The sequence below is a fragment of the Oryzias latipes genome, chromosome 21 (assembly GCF_053564925.1).
Source record: "Oryzias latipes strain Hd-rR chromosome 21, Olatipes_Hd-rR_3.1".
NCBI lineage: Eukaryota > Metazoa > Chordata > Actinopteri > Beloniformes > Adrianichthyidae > Oryzias > Oryzias latipes.
In genome coordinates, this window is record NC_136257.1 from 23527305 (window position 1) to 23549902 (window position 22598).

At 38.6% G+C, this 22598-nt stretch overlaps 1 protein-coding gene across 4 annotated transcripts; it reads right to left on the reverse strand.

The window, feature by feature from the left end:
- Positions 1–608: 608 nt before the first annotated feature.
- rbms1b (RNA binding motif, single stranded interacting protein 1b) lies at positions 609–15685 on the reverse strand. 4 transcript variants are annotated; one of them, XM_078939612.1, is made up of 13 exons: positions 15536–15685; positions 13760–13917; positions 12166–12224; positions 10877–10968; positions 8406–8563; positions 6538–6617; positions 5851–5966; positions 4191–4240; positions 4005–4092; positions 3772–3822; positions 3284–3394; positions 3100–3180; positions 609–3016 (listed from the first exon to the last, which is right to left on the reverse strand). In XM_078939612.1, exons 1-13 carry the CDS (start codon positions 15668–15670, stop codon positions 2945–2947), a joined length of 1251 nt encoding a protein of 416 aa, XP_078795738.1. In that variant the 5' UTR covers positions 15671–15685; the 3' UTR covers positions 609–2944. The 4 variants fall into 4 exon arrangements, with proteins under 4 accessions (XP_078795738.1, XP_078795737.1, XP_023806247.1 ...); XM_078939611.1 differs by having other exon boundaries at positions 3100–3183; XM_023950479.2 differs by having other exon boundaries at positions 15327–15683.
- Between the last annotated feature and the right edge of the window lie 6913 nt (positions 15686–22598).

The following is a 22598-nucleotide window of genomic DNA, read 5'->3' on the forward strand; positions in this document are numbered from 1 at the left end:
GTTCATAAAGGACGAAAACCAGGCTTGAAGTCCATTGCTTGTAGGAGCATGTGGCACAAACAGACAGCTGAAGTGGGAGTTTCGCTGCTCGTCTGGAGCTGGGGGCCTCCCGTAGGGTGGCACAACACTCTGCAGGATACCATGGGGGGGGGGGGGGGGGGGGGGGGGGGGGGGGGGGGCCATCCCATCTGCCATGTGGAGGGCTGCTCACAGACGGCTCTATCCAAACTATTATGAGTGCCCCAATGTATGCCCTACGCCTCAGTCTCTGAGACCAGAACCCACTCTGACCAGGTCTCCACTGTTGGGAACAATACGGAGTGACCGTGTTCATGCCATCCTCACCAGGTCCTCCCCATCTGACCTGAGAGCAAAGCCTTTCATTGCCTTTTTTTTCCAGAAGTTTTCACTCTGCTCAATAATAAATAAATAAACACAAAGACCATCAAATGAATTCTATATTTTTTTGTGCATTTTCAAGATTTTTAGGCTACGTTTATACCTGTTTGGTTATACATTGAGTAGTTTGTATCAAATTAATTCTTGCAAATCAGATGGACGAAGGATTCACTTTGAACTAATCTGTGAAATAACTGAAAGAAAACCAATTAAAGCACCTATTTGATTTTATTGAAAAAAAGAAAAGAAATGCACAGAATCATGCAACAATCCAGGGAAACATTTTTTTTTGAACAAACAGAGGAGAAATTCTTTGCTTTGTACATAACTCTGTACACAAACTTTCACATAGCTCAATGAAAGCCTCATTTCTCAAGCCGTCTTTACAAAAATCTTCATAAGTTAAAATTCTTTCTCAATTAACTTAATGACTATTCAATATGGTGGTTGCTTTACACTTGTGCACCTTTTCAATCCAAAACTGAGACACTGTGGCACTTGGTTCAGACACTAGTAGCAGCATAAACCTCACAAAGACAAAGTTTGTCAGCCTCAGTGGTTACACAGAAATCTCAAGTATAATTCCAGCAGCCCTTTACGTCTATCACTCATTCCAGCAAAATGTAGAAGAAAAAGCTGCAGCTGTTTTCTTGAACCAAGACAAAATCAATGAGCATTTTCATTGACGATTCAAAGCTTCACAGAGAGAGCTTCTCTGAAATGCTGAACATCAGCATCCAGACTATGCTGCTCTTAGAAGAGCAGGCGAGGAAACACGTGGAAAACATTCTCGTTGCCATCTCCTCCTTAGGACTGTAACTTACACGTCATATAAAACAAGTTGGAGAGAAATAAAACAGTATTTCGAACGTTTAAGATAACAGAAGTGTGTTGCCGGCTCCTGAGTGCGGCGTTTGGTCTGGAGGGGCGGGCTGGACCTGCTAACCCGACCTAAATATAGAGGACAAAAAAACTGAGGTAGATAACTGGTCAGCTGACTAAAAACCCAGTCCAACCACAGGCTTGCAGGAGGGCACTAAAGTCAGAATGTTTGCTTTAATTCATCGCTCCTGTCCTCTAAAGCCTCGCCATATAAAACCACTAATTCCTTAACCCTTGTGCTATCTTAGATGACCCCACCCTTACATTGACGTGCTCTCCCTACCATGACAAAGGTGGATGAAGGTGGAAAGATTTCATGTAATCCATGGACACCAGTGAAGATCACAAATCATTAAAGAAAAAAGGTTCAGAGCACTGTCTAGTGGGTCCAGATGACCCAACTCCCAATGGTAAAGTGCCTAGGATAGCACAAGGGTTACCTTTCTATTTGGTTTTATTTCATCTGAGAGTTTTTCAGTAGAGTTGTGTAACACTCATTAGGGCCTTCCTCATGATTGTCTATATACATACTATGATACATTAAAAAAAAAACCTCTAAATGTACAAAAAAAAAGGCAAGCGGTTCGAAGTAATTTAAGTTTGCAGAGTCACAAAACATAATGTTGTGTTCTCAAAAGCACAACATCATATTACAATCAGCACAAAACTATCTTACAATCAAAAGTGCCGAACAAAAGGTTAAGGTGCAACACACATACATCTAATTTGAACTCCTTAGGTTGTCCAGAGTTTGTCGTGCTTTTCATTTTTTCAGTTTGCGGTGGTTCTTTGCTCAGGATGTTGTTCCGATAAAGGGGGAAAACATCAAAATGAAAAAGAATTTCACTCAAAAAACAAGTTTAACCAGCAAACGAAAACCTGTCCTCCATTCCAGTCCCACTAAATGTATTTTAACAACTCTATGGTGCCAATTTTTAAAAATCTTTTAAGAAAAGCTGTGTTGCAGAGTCACAGGGTTGCTGGAGCCTATCCCAGCTTCTGTTGGGGGAAGGCGGGGTACACCCTGCACAGGTCGCCAGTCTGTTGCAGGACCACTCAACATCCAAACATTTCAGGGAATTAAAAAATATATGTGTTTAACTTGTAAAATTGTAATATGGAGTCAATTGTTTGACTGTTTGAACTAAAAAAACGTTTGAATTTGTCTATTACTGATCTCTCCGAACCTTTTCTGCTCTATGCTTCTCTGCTCTGCACAATTTTTGGACTGAAACGATTAAGGCAAATCTCACAATCATACTGATGTTCTTTAAAAAGTAATCTCATACCAGAAATTAAGACATTTCACCATAAAAGCATTAACACAGCAAATGCAACATTTTGGAAAAAAAAAAATAACAAAAGATTTTTTTTAACAGCATGCACTTTTTACAACTAGAAACATGATTTTTTTTTTTTAGCTTTTTTTAAATTTTTTTTGGCAACCCCTAGTAAAAATAAACATTTTTCTAGTATGAAAATAAAACTTCTTTAAATAGAATATGATTCATTTGATGAATTTTGGATCATTTGAAAATGAGAGCAAAAATAAAAAGTCCTCCTCAAATGTTTTCCAATCCTAGAAAATGGTCTTTTGTGTCCGCTGGATTTGTAGATAAGAACTTTTCTTGCAATTGTTCAAGTGTTCAAAGTAATCTCAGCCCTATTTGGTTTGTTGGTAGGAGTAAGAGGAATGATTACTAGAGGAATCCACTTGTGACTGTCCGATACTTTCCTAGAGGAGATAGAAGATTATTTGCATTATTTGAAACAAATATTTAAATTATGACATGGTTTTACACGTCAGGTCACATTTACCTCTAGAGAAACAGCTGCCGTCTGCATGTGTGTGTACTGTGGGATATACGCTCCCTGCACAGGTGTGGTTGCAGCCATAAACTGCTAGAGAAGTGGCAAAAGAGCACAAACAGATTACACAAGTGTAATAGTAAAGTCCTAATTTCGAAGTAAATGGCGTGCCAGATGATTTCTAGTCCCTTACCGATCCTGGTCCGGCCAGTGACAAGTGGCTCATCTGCTGAGAGAGGGGGGCCATGATGGAAGTTTGCTGCAGTTGCACAGACGGATCTATAGATGGCGATATTACTGCACCCTGATCAGAGAGAACATGGTGAACGTATTGAAAGAAGCTTCTTCTCACACAAAAATTATTTTAAAAATGTTGATCTCCTAGGGAGAAAAATAATGTTTAGCAATAGAATAGAATAGGATATTATAAAAAAATAATATAATTTTTGAGATTTAAATGCAAATTGAATGAGAGTAGATCAAAAACAACAATTTTAAGTTTAAAAACAAACTATTCTAGATTTTCTTTAACCAGATTCTATAAAATCATTAGTTTTTTTCACTTCTTAACTCAAGTACTTGCAGAATGTTAGTGTCATTGTATGTGAAACTAAGTCTTCCATTAATTGCATTAAAATGACAGGGGAGATGCTTTAGAAGGATTACAGAGAGCTGTCTTACTGGGTGCTGCATGATATAGGCTTGATGAGGCACCCAGGAGGAACTCTGCACCTGAAACACCAACAAACACACATAACAGAGTTAATGCCAACTCCAGTCATCACCTACGACTGAGCACAACACAATCCAGGATGGTGTTCTGCGTCCTATTTAACCCACATTTTCTAAAATTCCAAAACAACTTCTGCAGCTCAGATAATGAGCCTTTAAACCAAAATGATATCCGTGCAAACCTGATACGCTGAAAGAGGAGACATGTAGGGAGACATGGACGCCTGAGCAATCATCCTGCTGGAAATACTGTAGGGTGCTGGAAAGAATCTGTGAAAAACAGAAAAAAAATGGGTGTATTCACACTATGACAAGTGTCACACACAAGAGGAACAAAGAGCACAACCACACGCTTGCACGCCGTTTACCCGTTCTGCATAGCAGCGGCGCTGGGGTCGTATGTGAGCGTCATTCCAGCCTGGCAGAGAAGAAGTCACAAGGTGAGCCACTCAGCTGAAGAAAATAAACCTCTCAACCCAAACATGACATGAAATGTCTCCACTGCAAAAACAGGCCCGTAAAAAAGAAGTTGAAAAGGTTTACCCCATGGGCTGATTTTCTTTAAATCAGCAAAAAAAATCTGCCAATGGGGAATTTTGACTTAAGAAAAAATTCCAGTCATTCTAGACATGTTTTCTCAACCTAAGATAATTTTGCCATTGAAAAACCTTCTTAATAAGATTATTTTGCTTCAAATAGAAAGTAAGATATTTTCTCTTGAAATGAGGCTCTTTATACGTTCTCAAGATTCCGTTTTTGCAGTCGATGGAGCATAAACGTGTAGAAACGTGACATTTTGTATTACATTTGTGTGCAAAACACAATACCTGAAAAATATTATTAGAAAACTTGGCTTGTTTTTAAAAAGTTAAAGTGCACATAAAATAACTAATAATGAAGCAGCTTAGGTCTGAGTTTGTTTTCACATTTAAAAAAAAAAAAGTTTTCTTTCGCTATTTTACATTTAACAAAGACTGAAAAATGTCCGACATGGTATCTGATTTTCATAAACTCACTTTATCATATTTCACTTTGGCCTCAAGAATTTTGCTTTTATGAAGGCGACATAACAGAAACTCCTCAAGATCAGTAAAACAATTGATCAAAATAACATATAATCTGCTTTGCGAAGCTTACAATGGGTGACATGAACATGCAGCTCAGGTTCTGTTGTTCCTAACTGCACAGCAAACTATTTGATACTTGGAAAGATTTCAAACTTTGTTTTTAGACATTCAAGATATTTTACTGGGTTTTAAGTTGTTTTAACGTCTCTGTGCATCACACCTTTCCAAGCTTTTCTCAAAATCAGCACAGTTTTGTCTCATTAGAAGCTACGACCTAGAAGTAAGGAAATAATTCTTTTGCTCCATGCTCGAGAGAATAGAACATTTTGAATTAAGAATAAAAAACTCAAATTGCTCAATTTAAGAAAAGCTAATGCCATTTTATTTTTTTCACATTTTCAGGTGCTGACATTTTATTTATTCATAAATGTAATAAGAAGCACTGTAAATTTTGGTTTAATTTTAAGGATGTTGTTTTAATAATTAAACATTTTAAAATTCAATTATTGTCATCAAGCTAGACTGACAAAATCACTGTTATTGTGTTGAAAACAAAAATGTAGGTTTATGTACTAAGAATAATTGCCAGTTTTAGATTCTAATTAAGGTGGGCCAACTAGTGCTAAGATCGTAAATTTTGTTCACATTCTGTTCTAAAACGAGTCTATTCCACTAGTTTTTGGTCACTTTAATCAAAGCAAAGCGCAATTAGGTACATAAAATCTCATAAAATACAAACTATTTGCTCAGAAGTAGCTAAATGATTGGTCTGTATAAAATTCAACAGTTAGCTTTTTTTCCCCCTTTGACTCCTTGTTTCTTGATTTTTATTATAAGATTTCTTGTTAAGTAAAAATGACTTGCCACATAACAATTTGACAACTTTCAATTGATTTTCTACTTCAGGTTAGTGTCCTTTTCCTGTTAGGCTGCCTCTGTTTGCAGTGTGTGCATTGCTTACTAGTCTGCAGTCGCTGTCTCTAGCCCAGGCGCGACCATTTTGACCAAATTTATTTGGATTCTGTCTTTTTTTCTGTCCTCCATCAGCAAACTTGCACAGCAGCGGTTCAGACGGCGCTGCGAAGACAGGAAAAAAATAAAAAATGTCAAAAAGAGATGACGTAAACGGAAATGCTTGCCTTTAAGATACTCGGTACCATCACACACTTGCAAAGGACCACATCTGTCGCTCCAGTGGCTTAAACCACAAAACTGACTAACACACATCTATTAAGCAGCCTGGGAACAGACACACCTAATTTGGCAGCTGTAGAGCCGTAATCTCCACCCCTTCTTAAAAGAGGCAAGGCCAGCAAAGCCTATTTCAGTCTAATAATCCAATTATAAAGCTTAGAGAAGAAGCAGAGGTCACGCAGAGCTGCTCTCCCTCCTTTTCTTGATGCTGTGCCACTTTGTGCTGACTGCAGAAAGAGCAAGTGCAGCGGACTCACTGACTCCTGCTGGATGACTTTTCCTCCCAGCCCTTTATTGTCTCATCTATGGAGCCACTTCTTAACCCAACCCACGATAGTGAGATCATGGTGGAAAAAAAATTGAGTTAACATCTTATTTTATTTCATAATAATTATTTGTTCCTCTCTGCAGCTTGCACTAAAAAAACAAAAAGATGTCCTCATTTGAGGCTTACCTGAAACCCCTGCAGGTGTTTTGATGAACTTTCCATTAAAGTGAGAAATGACGGCCTCGCATTTTTCTGTCGACTCCATCCTGCAGATAGGAGACAGTCAGTGATAACTTCAGTGACACGGGCGCAAAAGCAGGTGCTTTCCTAAACCTACTTCCTTTACATCTTGGAGGAAGTGGTGGCGTTGTAGAGAAAAAGATTCTTATCATCTGCAAAACGGTGTGCATATCTTCTTAATTGCATGGCAATTTTCTGCCATTCAAGTCTGCTGTGGGGATGAAGGCTATGTCCGTCACATATCAGGTTTTACAAGTCCAACAGGTAGTCCAACCAGCAACTCACCAGTATAAAAGAAATACTTAAGCATTTTTATACATACAAAGATGTCTGCATGGATATCAACAAAAACAATTATGGTTTTGGGGTGAAGTTTGAAGGTAACAAATAAGATCAAAAAACAGATAACAGAATATTTGTCTTGTGTTAAACTAAAAATGCTGATTCCTACTGTTGATTAAAAAAAGAAAATATGTCCGTTTTGCGGTATTCTCATACATATCTTGGGCAACATCAGGGTGGCAATCCCTGCTTTGACTATGCAGAGGCACACCCATAGTTTACGAAAAGCAGGTTAAAGCTGCTCCATGTCAAATACTGGAGGGAGCCATCTGTGAGGCTTTACAGCCAGTTTGCATGCAAGAGATACAAGAATTGTGTTTCTTAAGTTGCTGAAAGCAAGTGAGCCTGACTGCATGTGTAATGTCATGTGAGCTTGCAGTTTAGCTTCCTGGTATCAATATTATTTTTTTAGGGGTGGGTAGGTTTAGGTTTAGATTAATATCTAATGTTTGTTAAAGTCCCATTCTGATCATCTTTTAATTTGTCGTAAAGTGTTGCCAGTGGTCTTTTAATCATGATTATACTGCTTTTCGCCTAAATCAAAAAGCCTGTGTCGTTCTCTAGGACATAGTTTCTGCAGAGGGGCAGTAGTTCAGTACAAATTCACTTCGGAGTTGTGGGCGGGACTGTTGACGCAGAGCAACCTCCCCGTTACTGAGAGCTCTCTGTTTATGTGCTCTCCTGCCAGCTTATGGGCCCTCAAAACACCAACCTGACATTTCCAGTGCGGCAAAAGTGGCGAGCAATATTGGCGCCATCCAGGCGTACAGTTTTGAGCCAGATGCCAGCTTAGATGAGGAAAACAAAGACGTACAAAGATCTTTTTGTGGATGCATCAGAATGGAGCGGAGCAAGGAGCCTAAACACATAACGTAGTGGCTTTTTCTTACACAATTTTTTTGTCTGCTACTGATCATTCTTATATCCTTCATTTTATTAACAATCACTATATGGTGGACAATTTTTCCAAATATTAATTTTACTATAGTTGAAACTATGGGAAAAAAACGGTTTACCTTAACATTTTCCAAGTCAATAGCAGATTCTAAATTCTATATTTGTAGTCATTGTTTATCATAAAATCTGAATTTAACACATCGAGAATCGGGATAATTTAAACCCACAAGTGATGTTTTTCTTTTTAAAAATGTGAGTTTCTTTAATAACCCCTAGAAAACCTTTTTTAAAGGAAGACTTCTCACTTCACAACTGCAACACATCTTAGAATATCAAGGTAACTAGATGGTGCTGACTTTCTTCCCAATTGTTTTGCAGTTTAAGGTTCTTATGGGTTATGAAATCAACACTATTACTTCTCTCTTTTCTTGGCTGGGTTTCTCTTCCTGTTTAATGATGTTAAAATGTTTATTTTGGCCAAAAAACGGGCGCAGATACATTACATTCAACTCCTTTGTAAATCAATGTTTCTTGAATCCATGTGTAATAAAAAGCTAACAAAGAAGGGTTTTCACCTGGCAAAGCCCACTCCTCTGCTGACTCCACTGGAGTCCCTCAGGACGCGTGTGGAAACAACTTGGCCGAATCGTTTCAACATGTTCTCCAGCTCTTGCTCATCCATGGACAGAGGTAGGTTGGAGATGTATAAATTGGTTGGATCTTGTTCTTGTTGCTGTGTGACAGAAAAGGCATATATGTATTGCTGGTAAACCCAAGGTTTTGCTTAATAATTGTTAGGAAAAATACACAAAATACAACAGGAATTATTATGTTCACACCAAGAAAAGACATGCTTAGGATGCATTGAGACACAAATGTCATCTACTTCTACAGGATTTGGGTTGCATGTCTTTATTTTCGGGTTTCCAGGAGTTAATCACTTTCACAGTCGTAAGAGAACTTTCTCAAGGAGCTGCAGCAGCAGGAGCTCCCCCGATCTGATTTTCTGCTCACTTTTAACAGCATCAGTAAAACCACAGGTCAATCCTGGAAGCTCCTTTGGTGTTTCACAGACTAGAGATAAGACATTGAGGCCGAATACGAATTCTTCCCCTACCCCTATGGCTTCTCCTTACCTCTCCAATTGCAGGAGCATTTGGAGGAGTAGGGTTGTCCCAAATAGTTTTTTAAGGGCTAACTGTCACGGCGGAGGGATGCCGAGCCCTCCACCGCGAGGGTGTTAACCGTCGCGCTGTGTACCATGGAGGAGAAGGGCTTTTCTTCACGTGATGGTGCTCTGATGCACAAAAGTTTATATTTAAATGTAAGTAATAACTTTTTGTTTTAGCATGACCACTATAAAGTTATATAATTGATGTTGTGTACTTCCGAGCACTAGCAGCTCCGCGCAGACGTGGATGACCGGCGACTAATATCATCAAGCGGGAGTAACATCAGAATTCAAAGACACTAATTTTTCATAGCTCTCCGTTAGTCACTTCCCTCCGCTTAAGAATTAAATAATTATTTAGGGCAGTAGAAAAGCGCTATACAAGTATACGCCATATACCATTTAACAGTCCAAATGAGCTTTTGAAAGGCATAAAAAGAACATAGTGCTGTTATTAGAATATAAAATGATAAGACAGTAAAATACTAGCAGCAGAGCATGTCACGGAAACTTCACATGGCATGAAATGGGAAACTACCGGTACTGCGCCACCATACCCAATGAGATATCACATATTTGAAATCCATCCAGAAATGAAACCACAAATGTCTGGACTTTTTATTTCCAAGAAGTGTACTAGTAATTGCCAATTTGTATTTAATTATTCCTCTACAACATATAATTGAATCGGTTCGTTCAAAAGGGGCCCAAGTCCAATAGGTTTGTTTTTTCCAGGAAATGATTTTAATTGCATAGCTTAAAGGGAGGCTACACCAAATGGTTAATACTTTACCGAGATTTAGCACCAGTTCATAGCTTATGAATGCTATAAAATTTTATAATTTCAGAGGACTAGCAAACTTAAGTCTCTGGACTTGGGCCCTTCTTGAATTAAACAGCGGCACTGACATATTGGATAACTAGTGCTGCCATCTATGGGAGTTAGAGGTAGAGGGTTAGAGGTACCATCACCGGTCTCTACACTTCAAAGATGCCATTATTGTGTTGAACCGTACTTTGACTTCACTCTGAGCTGTCAGCTAAGTGAATTAGTCTTATGAACATTTACAAATCTATATTAAAGGTCAAAATTTCTATTATAAAACTAAAAAGGCTTTGTATTTTTTAGGCGTAATCTTGGCTCCCTAAAATCTAAAGTCTGAAAGAAGAACGTTCAGTATGACTCTCCTGTGGAGGCATCTTACAATTCTGGTTTATGTCTATGAAGATGTAAAGTTCCTGAAGCTTTGATAATAACCACACCCAAGGTTTGTTTAAAACCAAACGTGCTTCTCTCTGTACAGCAGTTGCATTGTTTGTGCAAACCTCAATAACCCGTACTCTCTGATCTGGATTTTCTCAAAGGGTCTTGTGGTGTCATAAATGGCAGATTGTTCCATCTTTTGGAATCTTTAATTTCATAAATGACAGCACCTTATAGCTTCTGTTACAGAATACCCTGACGATGTGTTCACTAATAACTACTATATCCCTTTGGTCTGTACTTAATAAGCTGTGTCTAGTAACTCCTTGACATGTAATCGTAGAAGCATCTCTCACAAGAAACTGATATAGGATTTAAGTTCAGACAATCAGGTACAGAGAAAACACCTGAAAGCAATTTTTTTAGACACAGTTCATGCACATCCTCGCAGAGCACATGCTTCCTTCATGATTCAGCCACGGAGGCACAGATCCGTCACAACAGACCAATTGTTGTGGAGCATACACCCTGCTGGCCGGCATTCCTGTTCTGTTATTTAATGCTACAAGGCTTAGGGTTAAGTTTCCTGTCCGGCCAGATGGGAGCAAAGCAGTGCTGCTGGGTGACTTATATGTATTTGATACCAGGATTAGTCAGTCGTGAATCCTTGCCTTTGCCATCTGAGCTTGGATACCACTTGTCTTCAGGGCAGCCACGGCCTTCTGAGCGGCGGCAGGACTGTCAAAGTCCACAAAGCCATATCCTGAGGAGACAGTATAGTTAGGTGTATGTTTCACCTGCAAAACATGCAGTTACAGTATGTTTCATCTGCTTGGGACTACTGCTCAAGGGTTAACAAAAACCAAAAATATGACATAATGTTATTATATATTTTTGTAGAAAATGAATGAGCTCCCGGAAAGGTATGAAAAGTAAAGGAACAGAGCTGATTGGTTGATTCAAATGGTGAGATAAGCACTAAATTTGTCCAATACACAAACATAAGTGTGCTTTGATTGTGTGAGTTTGTGGCTGAGCGTCATGTGACCACATAGACAAAAAAGAGCTGAGTATACAGATGCTAGAGGCTCCCGTCAGCTCTTTTTTTCCCGGTGGGTACAAAACAAGTTGAACTTTCAGAGTCTTTGTCTGACCCAAACTGTCTTTTTAAATCTGGGATGTAGATTTGCTAGTTTGCCCACCGACATCCTCGTATTGTGATACGAGTTTGACCAAACTTTCACAGCTGGGCAGATAGGCTCATGTGTGGTAATAAAACACTGAGGAATTTGTGGTCAACTTAATGACTTCAAGGTCCTCTTGATGCCACCGCACCACAAGCTCACTTGTATACATTCTTTGGGTAAAAAAAAGCTCTAAATAGGTCTACATTGTAAAAAAAACTTTGTTTGTCATTGGTATTTTTCAATTTATGAAAGTGTGACATGGTCTGACTTTGAAACGAAACTTAGACTATTTCCATTGGTGAATGACAAACTAGCTCTCGTAATAGAACACGGACTCTTGCAGCTACACTGCTGAAATAAAAGTATTGAAGCTGGTTTTCCATTTTTTCAAGACCTCTTTTGGCTAAAACCAGTATCCAAGAACATCATTAGATGATCGTTTGAGAGCTCTATAGACAGTCGTGTATTAGAAACCCTTTGATTGGGTGAGGCTTCGGTCATCCTGAGGAGAGGTCTTTTAATGCCACTGCAACTGCACACAATCTGGAAGTCCATTTTTAGTCAGGTGGACAGCCTACTACAATTAAACTAGTCATGGTGCTCAACAGGAAGAGGAAGAATTGGTCATCCAACCCAGGAAGCATGGACAACAATGACACAAGGTCTGTGGCTTAAAATAGTTAACATTCAACAGCCTGGCTTTCGATTTCCTGACTTCTCCGTTTCACTGGAAGCCATAAAAAACACTGAATGGAAGAGAAACAGACGTTCACCTTTACACTTGTTTGTAGTCTTGTCAAGAATGGCTTTCGTTGAAATGATTTTGCCATACCTAAAGGAGAAGTAGAGGGTATTAATAGTGCTATGTTTCAGGAACAGCCGGTTCTAAAACACACAAAGAGAAAGAGGGTTGAGCAACAATCCATGACATCACTGCAAAACTATGAGAAACAGGAAGTGGTTTCGACGCGGTGCTGAAAACTCCGCCATGTGTGCAAAACACTACTCTTAAACAGCCGCTATTCTGCAGCCAGACCAAACCACTGTGTCAAGCTGTGTCAAACAAGGCTCTAGGTCACTTAATGCCCTGGTAAAGTCCCTGTGCTGCACCAACAACACCTTTTATCATGTGTTATCTAAAAACCAAACCACTCTAATTGGCCTAAAAACGATCTTTTATGATGCAATGGTTAAGATTTTTTTTACTAACAGATTCTGTGATGGGAATTTAGGGCACTTTCGATAAGATAGAAATAAAAAATAAAAAGTCAGACTTTTAATGTATTCCTTTCCACTTCAAATGTTGCTAATAAGCCTAGTTAGTTGTGGATGATAAGATAAAAATGTTATAAAAGCTACTATTTATTTTTAAAGCATTAGCTGGATGAGAAAAAACTTCAAAAAGTAAGAATAAAAAATTTAAAATTAGACTTAAAACTGGCATTTTAGAAAGAGTTGATTAAAAAGGAGGAATTCTATATTCACTAAAAGGAATCACACAATTGGATTTATTGTAAAAAAAAAAAAAGAAATATATTTATGCTTAGGGCCACCGTAGATACTAAATGAGGTTAAAGAGTGAGAACTGTTGACCTCTTTGTCTTCTAAATTCTAATCCCAAGTAGTGAGTTCAAGGCATGTTGGCAATTGAAGCACTCTTGCAGTCAGTGCAATGTATTTACTCGGATAAGTGCATGACATACATATACATTTAACATATTTAAAAATGTTTGCAACCTCTGAAAAAAGTCAAGCGGGTTGATTTTCTAGAATGTAGCATAGAAATATGTGTGTGACTCCGAAATTGTGTAATGCATTAAAAGAAAAGCATCATGAATATACATTAAAAGTCAACAAATACGAGAACTTTCTCCACAACAATAGCAAAAGATGATTTTTTTCTAAAAAGTTAAGAAAGTTAAAGACTTTTAATTGTTTTACATTCTATCTTTAGTAATAAAAACCCAACATGCTGCTGCTCAGACCACTTTATTTTTAGACATTTACTCTATTAAAAATGAAAACAATTGCAGGGATACAAACTCAATGATGCAACTGGGAATAACATGATGAGTAAATTGTATCTTTTCCTCTGTCTTCACTCTTAAAATCTCTAACAAATTTGACATCTGACATTTGACATCAACAGCAGCAGAGTTTTTTTTAACGTACACAAAATGTAATTACACAAGCATAAACCTTTTTTTTTTGTGGTTGAAGATTTAAGCATTTGCCTTTTTTTCCCCTCCAATATTCCCAACACTCCATCAATACGTGCCTCTCCGCTGCAGGTAGACGTCGTTTGCTAAAGAAAAATCAATCCCAGCTCAGATAGAGGGTAAGAATGAAAGGAAGTGCGGTACTCACGGCTTACAAAGCTTGACCAGGTCATGGTCTGTGGTCGAAGGGGACAAGCCTCGGATGTAGAGGTTTGTTTTACTTAGCTGGTCCCAGCCTCCGGTGCTGCTGCTGTTGGTGCTGGGGCTGGGCGGAGCCATGAGCTGGGACAGTGGAGCTGCAGGCAGCTGAAAGACAGATGGATGCAAGACGAAGAGCAGTTTTAGCTAACATGAACAAATTCACTCAGGAAGACACCGCGTGATGAGTCTCAACACTAGATTAAGCAACTTCCATCACATGTCCACAACAAGCACATTCATCCCACGGGGATCCATCCATTTGCCAATCTCTTTTGTGGACATAGGGTTGCTGGAGCCAGTCCTAGCCAATGTTAGAGGGGGGCTACACCCTGGATGGTTTGCCATTTCATCACAGAGCCCCACAGGGATCAGTCTTCCTAATATTAGTGCAGATAACAACTACTGTCTGGTATAAATAGTGTTACATTTTTTCTTAAACTCAACCTTTCTTTCTTGTTTTATCACAAAAGGTTTGGAGGAGTTACAGGGTTGCCTCGCCCTCCAAAAGTCCTTAAATTGCCAATCTAACAACCTCTTTCATCTAAGGTCAAAGAAGTAAGCAGACAATAAAAGCTTGTTGTCTTTAAAACCTTTTTCCCCTTCAGGCTCCCTATCAGACCCTAATTATCCGTAAGAGCTCCCTCCATCTGAAGAATCACTGGCTGAAAGGAAACTGATGGAATCCCAGGCATGCAGTGATGACAGGATTGAGCAATCTAACATCATCCCCGAGGAGCTTCTCTTGTGACCGACTTCTAAACCAGCTCACATGCCTTTAATGTGAAGCAAATGGGAGGCGTTTGCTTTTTCCCCATTTCCAAACAAGTTAGTGGCAAAAACAAAATGCATTTATCACCTTTTTAGAACTCCAAAACACAAGATAATGGAGTAATCAGAACAACAATCCGATCAGAAACCTGTCTACCCCCCACCCCACCCAAAAAAAAAGTGGGATGCATGAGTTCTAAGCTCCTTTCCTCTATCTTCGTGGGAACGCCTGACAGCCCAGATGCAGGACCATGAGAGATTGAGATGGGGAGACGATGGCAGCTTATCAGGCAGCCCCAGACCAGCAGGGCCCGTCACGAAGTCTCCGGAAACACACGCAGGGTTTCCAGTAAAAGGCCTCGCCCATGAAGTTCAAGCCACAGGATAATAACACAAGTAGAAGTGCGGATCTTTAGACTGGGAGAAGTTTAGAAGCTATTTCAATGATCGGGAAGAGGCGTTTTTATGGCATAATGAACTAGTTGATCAGGAGTGATGCATCGTGTCCAGCAGATTGGTTCTGAACAGTATCCCAAGAAGGAGCAGGCACTCTCCTCCTGGTACAATAATCTTTCAGCAAAATTAGCATCATTTTTAAAACACAAGCGTACACGGCCAAACCGATGTTTTATTTTTAGCTTATTTCAGATCAGAGACAGCTATCGACAACTTCGACTTCCATAATAAAGTCTGCTTAGCAGACGTCTTAACTTTACTGTTTTTGGGGTCCAAATATGTTTATTTACCTGTTTGCGATACGAAGTTCTGGGTGGGGTTCCAGTGTTAGCAAAAATCATTCTCATTTGGAACATTAAGTTCAGAAAAAACCCTTCGGATGCATCAAACTCTGAAGTACAAACTAAAAGCGGTTATCGGATTCCGAGGTATCCTTTTTCGTTCATTAATGGAGAAAAAGACGGATTCTGTGCTCAGTGGGTGTGTACATGTTCCCTACGGTCGAGGATCCCGGCGGCATAAGGCTCCGTGAATTGTCCCAGCTTAGGTTTGTCTCCGGGTCCCGTCGCTCTGACTTCAGTGAATCGCAGTCGCCGCTGCGCAGGCGTGACGCTGCTGCCATGGGAGGAACCATTCGGTCTCTGCAGAGGGGGTGGGGGGCCACTTCTTGACATTTAATTAAAATTTAATTTAGGGTTATTTAGGTAAATTTAGGGTTATTCAAAATTATCTTTCGTGTGCTACAAAAATAGCAAAAACAAAGATGTGCCCTTTAACATTAACCACACACAAAATATGCCACTTCTTCAGTTTCCGTTTTCTACGTTCATAAATAAAAAGTTGAACGACCCACCGACTGGCTGTGGCTCTAATTGTATTGCTGATTGGCAAAATAAACAAGTCTTTAAAAGTATTTTATTTACAATTAAATTAAAAACAAAAAATGACTGAACTTAGTGAAGCATCCCTATTCTTATGAAATCGTAGTTAATACTGTTGTTGCTTTTACTGTGCCCAGACGTTGTCTTTGGCATTTCGCTGTCGGATAAGCAACACATTTAGGGGCTGGGAGCAGCAAACCCAGAAAAAAGATTTACCCCCCCCCCCCCCCCCCACTTGCACCCCTCCCCAATTTTGCGTCCCTACAAGTATCATTATTGACAAATAATAACACACCATTATTAGAAGCCTCTTTAAAGACCCACTCCAAAGAAATTTGGTCTTTGGTGTCTTTAATACCAATTTTCTAATGATGGAATACATAAAGAAATAACATTAACATTAAAACTGAGTTTCTGAGTATTTGTTTATCCATATCATGGTGAATTAAACAAATGCCATTTGACAAACGTTGTAGGTGCTATGTTCAAACTACTGGCAGCAGGACACAAGCTTCCTGCATCGATCCATTTTGATGCATCCACTTGCACTAGAATAAAAACATGCAAGTCTTAGTTTTCTCATCTGAGCCGCCATCTTGCTCAAAGCAGTATTGCTAGACAGCTCCAATATTGCCCACTATTTTTGTTGCACCGCTAATGTTAGCTTAGGGTTTTGAGGGGCTGTAAGATAGAGGAGACAGTGTAAACAAAGAGATGATGAAGTCGGGGAAGGTTTACTCCTTGCCAACAGTCCTGCCCACAACTCAAAAGGGAATTTCTAATTAAATAATTACTTCTGTCACTCTGCAAAAACAATGTCAAAGAAAACAAAACAGTTTTTTTTCCCATTTTGGCTAAAAACGACATAATTGTAATTAAAAGACCACTGGGGACGCTTCCACAATCGATCAAAAGAGGACTGGAGTGAGAATTTAAGCAATGCAAAATTAACAAAAGTAATATTTTTTAACGAAACCCTTATTTGCTACATCCCATATTGTGTATGCTGGCTGATCTGGGCTGTAAGCACCCTGGCCTTAGCCAAAATCTGTTCTATTTCAATTCTAGGGCAAATGGAAATTCTTATGGATTTTAGAAAAATCGTTTATTATAATTCATCAATAATAAAACATTTTTTGATCTTTTCATTTGTTATGGCCTTCCACTCTGCTGTTCTCATTTGCCACCCTTCCAAAGTCCTCTGCCCCTCCCAATATAAAATGTTCTAGCTCCGCCACTGGGTGAGAATACAATTCTTTTGTATTGCAAAACCCTGGGAAACAGAAACTTATCTGGTTTTAATCTGTTAAAGGAAATTGGGAAAATATGTTGACTTTCCTCTTCATAATCTGGTTCCTTCGTGAAAGTGTTTCATGGCAAAAAGGGGGAAAATGCTGGAATGCTGTGTATTTTGTATTTGCAGACTGACCCTTCTTACCATACATAATAGTTGTTTTAAGTAAGACTTGCAGATGTTTTGGATGTACTTTACTTTTATCAAAACCATGTGTAACAACTGGAGAGAACATGAGCTTAAAGATTCTGTGCTTTTGTTGTCCCATAAAAAGTATGTAACTTAAGAATCACTGAAATGACCCTCCTGAGTCCACTCGGACACCAGTTACCAAAACAGTGAAAGGCTCTGACCAGTGTAGCATGTTGTAAATCAATCTCTGTGAAAAAAAAAGGTCATAAGTCTTGTTTCTGAAGGCCACCGGGAGTCATCGGGTCAGTGGTGGAAGAAAGGGAGTGAGGTCTGATTCAGCACTCAGTGAAGGATGCTGGGTGGGATGGCGGGACGGCCACAGAGGTAATTGTACAGCCTTTTATAAAACAGTGAAAGGTTAACTCGGGATATGTTTGCATCTGACCTTGCCCACCTAAAAGCCATTTCTGTTCCTGTCAACATCCCAGATGAAATAACAATAGAACATGCAGTTGTGGAACGCGCTCATCTTTTAGCTGAAAGGTGTCCTCACAGACTCTTGTGTTGACTCAGATTACATGAACCCAAGCCGACTGAACATGTATTAACACGAAGAGCTGAAAAGATCTCAAAATCACTTTGAAATTAAAATAGATTTGCAAGACACAAACAGGGAAATTCCAAGGTAAATCACTGAGTGAGGTAATACCAACACTTTGTGCTACTTACAGCTACTTTAGTATAGCCTTTAACTGAACTCAAAAGACAGTCACTATGAGTAACCAGCTTCCAAATGTTGATGTTTTGATGTCTGTTTCACAAATCAGAGCAGAATCTCCGGTTTCACAGATATATTCTCAGTCATCGGGGTCATGTCATGTCAGACTTTCGATCTTCAGGGCAACTGGACTTTAAAGGTTTCTCAAGAAGATGCTCCTCATCCGAGGAACTTTTTCCGTTTTTAGAGTTCAATCGTCTCACAAAGAGAAAGACAATCATCCACACTTCTCCTCATCTGCAGTTTCCTAAGAAAGTGGTAATGGCAGAGTGAGCACTGCACAGTTTTAACGGCTAAAAGCTGTATGCAACACTCATCTATCTTCTTGCTTTATCAGAAGGGTCTCATTGGATTGCATTTTATGTGTAAGTAAACTATAGGTGTTTGAAGAGTATTAGAAGTAATTGTGTTAGTGTGGATTATACTATTTAGGCCCTGTTCTTTCTTAAATTTAATATTTAAGTATATTTAAGTATATTTAAGTTATGTGTTCTGTTTCAATCTATCTTCTAAATATTTAGTGAAACATTTATGGCCCAATTGTCAACTACGATGTAATAAAAAATATTGCATTCTCTCTTATAACAGGAATGACAACTATGCCAATTCTTAATTTGGGACAAAAACAATAAATTATTCAAGTTAACGGCTTATTTGTACATCTACTGACCATCTGCTTCTCATAGAAAGAGCAAAGTTTTGTTTGATGAGGCTGGCAAAGAGACTCACGCTGTATGGATATTATCATAAATTAGTTGTTGAGGAGAAGCCGCGGGCAGTAGAACCAAGGAGCAGTATGATTGAAACCCAATTTAAGTAAAACAGTTGACCATGATCAGAATTTAGCATGACAAAAACATAAAACACCTCCACCATGAAGAATAAAAAAGACGGTGATAAGCATTTTTTCAACAATGAGGGACAAAAACAACAATTTAGTACAGTTAGGGAAAATCAAATGAGTAAGATTAGTAACTTCAGGTGAGAACATGATCACATTTACACTAAACCAGAAAAAATACTGCAGCTACATAAACTTAATCCAAGTAAAAATAAATAAGATTGTGAAAGGTGTAGTTAAGACTATCCATGGTGGTTAAATATTATTAAACAACTTTATTGTAAATTCAGTGTAAGTCGCCAAAACTCATGGGAAATTTAAGATTAAGAATATCATCTTCAGATTCCAAAACCCTTGATCAATTGATTTTAAGAAGTTCTTTTTTGTAAAACGTTTTTCTTCCATCAGCAACATTGTTTTAATCTAGCAAAGAGATAATTTCTCCTACAGGGATTGGTTTTGTACTGAGATATATATTTTGCTGTCTTTTTGGAATTCCTGTGTGAGCCAAACACAGAAAACAACCCCGCTGAGTTTTAAAGCACATCGTTTTAAAACTTAGTATACTAATGTAATAATAAACTTTTAGTACACACAAGCACACAAGTGTGATCTATTTTTTATGGTCCTAAAGACAGTTTTTGTAAATCAAAACCCTTTTGACAAGCAGGATGAAATATTTCAACAAAAAAAAAAGATTTGGCGTGCCATATACTGTAACACCACATTGCAGCTGCTAACGTTTTCATACCACACAGCTGGAGCCTAATTTTTATTCTTTTATGTTTGCATTCGATAGTTCTGAAAATAGGTATGTGAAATGTCTTGAAGAAATGTAATTTCTTGTTTTACTTTGCATTTAATACAACCAGAAATAATGTGAAATTTGTTTTTTTATATGTAAATGACAAAGGCTTTAACAGGAGTAATATGAGAACAAAAGCTCTTAGCCTGGATACTGACATAAAGAGCAGCCCTGCTGGGCTCTTTCATTGTGCACATTTTGCTGCTGGGCAACTTTCCAAACTTTATTGTAAACATTGTATGGAGCTGTTCACCCTCAACATAATGCCATTGTGTGTCACTGTCACAACTGCAGTAAATGCAGTCACCTGATGGTATAGTTTGATCATTAAAGTTATTTAAAGCAGTTAGTATCTACAATTAAAGAATTTAATTATAAAATCAGTAAACAAGTGCCAAATAAAAATGAATAGAGCAATATTAACAGGAATACCACTAATTTGTTTCACATTTGTAGCTTAATTACCCTAAAATGTTTATGTTGTGTCATCCAAAACTATTTAAACTAACTGATTTTAATATTACAAGTGTTTACATGTATTTTACTGAAACCCATCTCATACTTCTGTTAAAAAGGCATCAAATGCATCTAAAAACAGGATATCCACTATTTTCATGCTGGCATGACTGAAGCTTTTCACAATCAAGGGACTTTCCAGCCCCCACTAAGCTCATATATTGACTCTGTGACGTGCATCCTCTCTGTGACATTTGACCTGCCAGTTCCAAAATCAGATGCAATGCATTGTAAAGTGAGAAAACCTATCTGGCTTCAATGTTTTTAGATATCAAGGAAATTTTTTTTTATTTAATATAACATTTTAAGAAATGTATTGGGAGGAAATGTGTTGATTTCAAATGTCACTACAGTGGCAAGTTAAAAAAGAATTTTGTCCACGTGCAACAATTTTGAAAGTTTTGAGTTAAAAAAGTAGATTATTTGTAGGTATTAGGTGCCGGACAGTGACTTGACATTTTTAGAAAGGTTTTGTTCTATAAGAAGCATTACCTTAAGGCAGAAGAGACCTTGATCATTTGTGGTTGATGGTCAGGACTGGGCTATTGCATACAAGTACCCGTAAAAACCTCCCACAAAACAGAAATGATTGTGCCTTTATCTGTACGAATCTTAGTGTCATTCAACATGGAAACAAACATTCATATTTTACATTCACAAAGAATTCGTGAAGGGAGGCATCAGGCTAAAAAGAGTTATTGCACATGGTTCATGCTCATGGTCTTGCGTAAAATCTCTTTGTCAGTGAGAGCATTGTGGTTTAGCTCCTTTGTTGACGGGAACAGGGCAAAACTTCCTCCCACTATCAATCAGGAAATTCTATATGCATGCAGGAAAAGCCTCCTTGCAGTTTTTCAAGCTTGAAACAACATGATATAGGTCACACAAAGCAAACACAATTCAACACAGTTTCGTGTCTTCAAAAGGAAAGCTGCTAACGTTCTTCCATGTATTTTAGGAAACAGCAAATCTCTTTATTGCAAGATGCATTGTTTTGGTTTCAAAAAGAATGTATCACACACAGTTGCAAAAAATGTCTGCTCTCTATTCTTTTTTTTCTTCTTTTTACTTGGTAACTCTTTTTTTTCTCCTAACAATAAACGTGTTTCTCGCAAGCCATCTTTGTTTTTACTCTCCTCATTTCCCTCTGGGCTCCTGAAATATGATCTGTGTGTTTCTCCCCTGCATTCCTCCTCCACTCCCCTCCTCTTTTGCTCCCCCATGCATGCCAGAGTCCTCAGCTCTGTCCTCTATCAGATCTCAAATTTCTGCAGACCTACAGCAGATTGTTTATTTTGCTGGACATGGAGAATACATGGATGGCTTCTTCAACCGCTTTACTGCTGATCCTGGCTTCAGAGGGAGGATGACCCCATAAGACAGATACAAAGACGTGACAAATGACAATGAAGCTGTCCTCACAATAAATATACTATTCTAAAGACAATGATCTCAAATAGTACACAGGATTTTGTTGTGGACGTTGTGCACATGGAGCACAGTTCAGTGTGATCAAAGTACAAAAGAATATGAACATCCTATCTCTACAACATTTATCTTTATGTTAATCTTACCACCAGTGCACCTTTTGAAAGAGGTGAGGTCGGTAAATAATAAAGAAAATCGCCCTTGAAGACTCATTTCTGAACCAGAAACATTGTTAGTTTCATGGCATAGGTTGACCCCCCCACCACCACCATCACACACACACACACACCCCCCCACACACGCACACACACACACCCACACCCACACACACACACACACACACACACACACACACACACACACACACACACACACACACACACGCATATACATATTCACACACAAAACCTGGAAATGCTTAGAGAAAATCTTCTGTGTGTGAATTTGCTACTCTATACAATACATTTGATCTAAGAAGCGCTTTTCAGACATTAAAAGGTCACTATATGTTTGAAACAAAAAATTCATAAGAAAACACAAACACACACAAGGATTAAACTATTCAGACATGGAGAAAAATTGGACTTATTAAGGGTAGAAAAGCCTTAACAGACGAGTTTTGTTTGAAAGATGAACTGATGCTGCAAATTTTGGAGGGGCATGTCCAGAGCCAAAATCCTGTGAGATTTGCAAACAGGACAGTAACAGGACAGATGAGACAAATCTGAGTGTGGGGCAGGTACAGTGATGTGAAAGGTGGTAAATAAAAAAAAGCATAATCTTGCACTGGATGCAGTTTGTGATTGGGAGCTATTGGAGCTGCCGGAGAACAGGTGTGACAGGTGGATAAAGTTCTCGTTATGCTGCTGAGTTTTGGACCAGTTGAT